General features: G+C 58.1%; 2 protein-coding genes across 2 annotated transcripts in view; one reads left to right on the plus strand and one right to left on the minus strand.

Moving 5' to 3' along the window:
- The window catches only part of LMOD1 (leiomodin 1), a 43,498-nt gene extending 43,335 nt beyond the window's left edge, over positions 1-163 (plus strand). Inside the window, exons 3-4 of the mRNA XM_077771980.1 lie at positions 33-60; positions 116-163. Of these exons, the coding sequence (XP_077628106.1) occupies positions 33-60; positions 116-163 (76 nt within the window). The remainder of the gene's footprint in view (positions 1-32; positions 61-115) is intronic.
- A 2,508-nt stretch (positions 164-2,671) lies between these two features.
- SHISA4 (shisa family member 4) lies at positions 2,672-5,499 on the minus strand (the record flags this gene model as incomplete). The annotated part of the gene is made up of 4 exons (XM_077771981.1): positions 2,672-3,169; positions 3,396-3,560; positions 4,387-4,520; positions 5,333-5,499. Coding segments are annotated over 4 exons (513 nt in total), but the record flags the coding sequence as incomplete, so codon positions are not given.
- Positions 5,500-5,501: the final 2 nt, after the last annotated feature.

Below are 5,501 nucleotides of genomic sequence, written 5' to 3' on the forward strand. Positions count from 1 at the left end.
CGTCTTCCCACCCCCCGCCCCCGCCCCCGCAGGTCTCGGACCCAGCCCCTGGCGCTGGCCGTGAGTGGGATGGCGGGGCCTGGGGGCTGCTGAGATACCCCACTCTCCGTCACAGGAGCTCCCCAAGCTGGTGAGCGAGGGGCTCCAGTCCCAGGCGCGGTGAGTTGGGACCATGGCCCACTCATCCAGGCTTCTTTAAGAAGCATTGGATCTGGACACGGGTCACCCACCTTGTGTGGCTTCTGGACCCCATGATCACCAAGCCTGGAGTGCCATGTGCTGCCTACCCCGTGGCGCCCACCCGCAGCTCCCCACTCCTCTGCAGACTGGTCTCAAGGCCTGAGGCCCAGCTAGGGAATAGTGCCACCTGTGGTATGGGGGGCAATCTGCTGACCTGGGAGTCCAGGCCTGGTGAGGCCCCCCCCCCACCCCCACTCGACCCTCGTCCTGTGCTCTACCTGCTCTGGCTGGGCCATGCACCTTCTCTAGGCCTTTAACCCCTCTTCTTTATCTCACCGACCCTCCCTCACTCCTTGCCTGAGGTGTCCATTTTCCTAGCTGCCTCCATTCTATACCTCTCCCCTCGTCGTGCTCCCCTTTCTTGCTAACCTTTCTTTCCTCAGGCCCCCATTGAATTATTCACCTCTGCCCTAGTTGTCTCCCTGCATCTGAACCCCTGCCTTCCCTGTTTGAGTTCAGCCTCCCTTCTCCCCTGCCTGAACAGGTATCCAAGAAAGAGGTGCCCTGGCTTGTGTGTAGAGTGCTCCTCTCCATCTGTGCGTCCCAGACCTCCCCTAAGGGTCCTCGGTGTGCCCTCGCAGCCCAGCAGGACCCCATTTACACCGTTGGAGACCCCAGCCCGTATCTTGCTCCCCTTGTAGGGTGCCTGCCTGGTTTCCAGGGGTGTTGGCTGCTAAACAAAGCGATGGGAGGGACAGCTCGGTGCTCCTGCTGGCCCTGTGCCCCTGGGGATGCAGATGAGATGGAGTCATACATGTAGAGCTCTGGGAGAGGTGTCAGGGGTTCCCTATTTACAGAACTAGAGAATGTGAGAGGGGCCTCCTCTCTGCTCAGGGCATGTGAAAGCCCCATTCTGCCATAGTTATCCCCTTTCCTTAGAATCCTCAGTGCTGTGCAGTTAATTGACTGGAAATGTTGCGGAGGGGAGATTCCACCCTTCTGGGAGGCAGCTATGCCTGGGATAAAACTGCCTTCCACCCCAGACAAAGCAATTTTTAATTGGCCCCAGATTGTGGATTTGAGGATAATTAATTCTGACTGGCATGGCTGTGCATTCATTTACACCTCTTTTCTTAGGGAAACTCAGAAACCCTGTCCTGCCAATTTCCTCCACCTCTCAGCTCCAGGAGAGAGAAGGAGGGAGGAAGGGAGGGGGGAGAGAGAGACATTGAGAGGAGATTGCATTTCAAACCCTGATGACCCTCTCTTCTAAAGTGTGAAGGCAGAATTTGCAGCCTGGAAGCCAGGATACTCTGTGACCCCAGCTCCCACCTCTTTCCCCCCTACTCAGAGAGAGTGAATTTGAGCTGTGGCCCCAGCTCTGTCCCCACCAGCATTAGCTTTCTCTTTTCTGTCTCGGTCAGTTCCTGGGGCAGACTCTTGGACCCCCCTGAAGATTTCACTGGGAAGGGAGGAGATTGTAAATCCATGGACAGAGCTCTCTCCAAGTTGTTTCTGATGCAGGCCCAGGAGCTCCCCACCCCCATCCTGGGTGACAAGAGGCTTCGTGACATTATATGGGCGCCAGAGGGCATGGTTAGCACAATGGCCATATGCGGAACCCAGCTGGAAGGCAAGGTTGCAGGGCTGGAGGACCTTGGAGGGTGAGGGAAGGAGGGGGGCTGAGCATATGGGTGTTGGGGGAAAGGAGCTGGTTGGTTGGTGGTGGTGGTGCCAAGCTGAGCTGGCACTTTTCCCATTTGAATTAAAAACTGTAAAACTTCTTTCCCTGGATCTGTCACCAGACAAGTCCTGAGAGCACAAGGATCGGGTCCTCCGGGAACAAGGCAAGGGACAAGGATCTAGCTAGATGCATATGCATCTCCACGGGTGGGGGCGTCTGCCTGGCTCAGTGGGGGACGTAATGTTTTAGGGTCCCCTGATGGTCCACGGCAGCTGACAGAAAGCAGCCTCTTGGGTAGCCCAGCCTCTCCACCTGGCTTCTGGAAGGACTGGACCGGGGTCAGTTTCATGCACACATTTTACCCTCATGGCAGCCCTGAGGCATTATCCCCATTGAATAGCTGAGAAAACTGGGACTTGGAGACCTTCAGAGACACACCCAAGGTCAGCCAGTGGCAGGACCCACAAAGGAAGCTGAGTACTGGAAACTGGGGAAGGCGCCTGCCTGCAGTGCCTTATAGGTCACAGGCTCCTGACCCCTAGTGGGGAATCTCTGTGATGCAAATGAGCACCCTTGTCCCTTCCCCACTGTGGCAAGATCCATCTCACTGGCTTGGGAACTGGCTCAAGGAGCCCTTAGCCTGGGGTGGTTCTGCTGTGGAAGCGGGGTAAGGGTGGTGCTGGGCTCCAGCCCAGGCACCTGCACCCCGTCCCGCTGCTTGGAGGATGTGGTACTAGCAGCACTAGGGCCCAGCTGAAGGCAGAGCTGGAAGGCATGGATGGGCCCAATGAGGCAAACCGACATGAGTTGCAGCTTTACAGCTTTAATCCAGCAGGTTGGAGCCCTGACCAGGGGGCAGCCAGGAGCAGGGCTTCTGCCCACTGCTGATGGAGCCCACTCCCCACCGCGCCCCAGCCCACAGTGAGCAAACAGGACGGGCCCCAGCCTTCCTGGCTGGGATCCTGAGAGTAGAGGGACTCTGAGAAAGCAGGGGCTTTGACCCAGGCTTTCATGTCCTTCTCTTGCCCCAGGTAAAAAATAATCCCCCCGATTGGAAGCCCTCCCCACCCACCCCTCGTTCATGGCCAAGTTCCAGCTCAGCTCCTGGTCTACTTCCCTGGGGCTCCATAACAGTAGGACCCAGGGCTTGGCTTTTTCTGGGGCCTGGTGAGTAGAGGCCCCCTGTCCACCCCCAGGGCCAGATGCAGATACAGGGGAGAGGCATCACCGAAGGGGCAGCAGAGACACAGCTGGGTCCTCAGGCTCCTGGGTAGGAGGGCTGTGGCGGCATATAGGGGGGAGGAGCTGAAAGTCAAGGAGACAGGATGAGGGTCAGGGGTGGCACAGGGGGATGTGAAGTGACCCCCAAATCCCAGAGACATGAAGGATCCATGCAGAAGAGGTAGCCTGGATGTTTCCAGCTGAGGTACACGTCCAGGAGAGGGACTGAGGGGGAGACAGCGGCAGGGGAGGTCCCAGCACGGGCAGGGGGCAGGCAGGAGGAGCAAGTGGCTCCGGACTGCTCACTTACCTGCAGGGTTGTAGATAGGGGGCCCAGCCGGGTAGAGTGGATACTGGGGAGGACCACTAGGAGGGTACATGTAGCCAGGCTGTGGGGGTGCGGGGCCAGCTTTGGGGTCCTGGGGGTATGGGTACACTGGCTGCACTGGGATGCCTGTCATTGGAATCTCCTGGCCTAGGTGGGGGACAAGGATCCGCATTCAGAGCTCCACCTCCATGGGAGGAAGCCTCCTCCTCCTGCCCAGGAAACCAAGGTAAGCACGCACCCCTGGGCCCCCGCTCTCTGTTCTGGTAGGCTCCAGGCTGGCCACCTGCTGCCTTTGCCTCCCAGACATTGCTTGGCAGAGTTGAACAGGGAGCTGTGCACGTGGTCCCAGCGGGTCAATCTGTGTTTTGCGCGTTTGCTCCCCTCAGCAGGTTTCAGAAGCCTCATGAGCCAGAGAACACAGCCTGGGGAATGTCCCACTTTGGCAAGGAGGGGGCAGCTCCCAGGGCTGGTGTCTTGTAATCTAACAGAACTGCCACCAAGGGGGTCCTCCCCCAGGCTCTCCCTCCCACACCGATCTCCCACACGGGGTCACGGTTCCCCTGTCCATCAGGTGGGGGCGGATGTGCAGTCCTGTGCCAGCGCTCAGGCACACGTTCCATTGTACACTGGTGCACACCCAGCGAATGTTCACCGCCATAGACAGACCCTACCTCCTGTATTTCCCGAGAGTCATATGCATGCATGTACCCACTGCACACACACCACTGCTGACAGACGGCATGCCGCGCACATCCGATTCTCACACGCATGCAGGTACGTGTACACGCAGTCCGATGTTCACATACACGGCCCTGGCACATTCTTATTTTGGGGGTTACCCGCTGGTGGGTCGGTGTATACAGAAGCACACACTACTACATAATTCACACATCCGTGAACTCTCTGGGGCCCATCGTGGGGCTCAGCTCGACTCAGCCTATCTCAGGTTCATCTTGCCCAGTGCTGTACATACCTTCAAACGGGCTCTGCAGATGTTGACGCCGGCGGTACAGGTAGCAGCAGGAACAGAGGAAGCAGCAGATGGTGGTGGCAACCACAGCCACGAAGAGGATCACGGCGGAGGCGATGCCTGCTATGGTCTTGGGACTTGAGACAAAGAACAGGTCCCCTCACCTTCCAACACTCATGGGAGGGGGTCCTCATTATGGTGACCATAAAACTGTGCTCCAACTCCTGGCCAGCAGGGGGCCACAGCAAGCTGAGATTTGGGGTTCCTTGAGGGGCTCGCCCAGTCCCTGTGGAGGAGATCTTAGGGGACCTCCATTTCCCAGAAGGCCATGCTGCCTGGCTGGCTAGTGTGAGGCATGCCGGGAGTTGTAGTGTGCACCCCACTTCATCACTCCTACATCTACAACTCAATTGGTTAGGCTTGGAACATGTTAGTGCTGAAAGGCACCTTAGAAATAATCTAGAGCCCCTTGTTTTCAATAACCCCCCCCAATCACAGTCTCCTTACACCCTTTGTACATTAGCAGTCCCTTTCAAGAAGTTTGAAAACCACTAATTTTGGCAACCCCCTCATTTTATGAAGAGGAATTATGACCCATGAGAGGATGAGCCTTCCCCAGGAGTACACGTCTGAGAGCTGGACCTGGGAATTAAACCCAAGTCTCCTGCCTTCTTGCCAGGGCTTCTTCCACAAAGCCACACCCCGGTCTGGGTGCTGACCGTGTACACACCCTCCACCAAGCCCGAGAGGGTTACTAAGGTGCCTTTCCTGGACCTCCCAGGCCCCAGCACTAACACCCAGCTTTGTCCCCAAGCTGAGCCCTGGGCTTGGGCTAAAGGCTGTGGAGGTGAACGCGGAGAGGGGCAGGAGGCAGACGGGGAGCAGGGGAGGCCCAGGCAGGGCTCCTGAGAGGAGGGTGGAGGGGACGCGGGTGGAGGCGGGAGCCCACCTGAACGCCAGGCAGTGTTTCTGCTGCCTCTCGGTGATGAGCAAGGTCAGGTCTCTGCAGCAGTACCGATGGTAGCAGGTCCCGCAGCAGAAGGTGAACTCGCAGTTAAAGCCTGGATGCCAGGAGCCATTCCGGTCCAGGTACCACAGGCAGTCCTCGCCGGCCAGCG

The sequence above is a fragment of the Crocuta crocuta genome, unplaced genomic scaffold (assembly GCF_008692635.1).
Source record: "Crocuta crocuta isolate KB4526 unplaced genomic scaffold, BGI_CrCroc_1.0 scaffold318, whole genome shotgun sequence".
Lineage (NCBI taxonomy): Eukaryota > Metazoa > Chordata > Mammalia > Carnivora > Hyaenidae > Crocuta > Crocuta crocuta.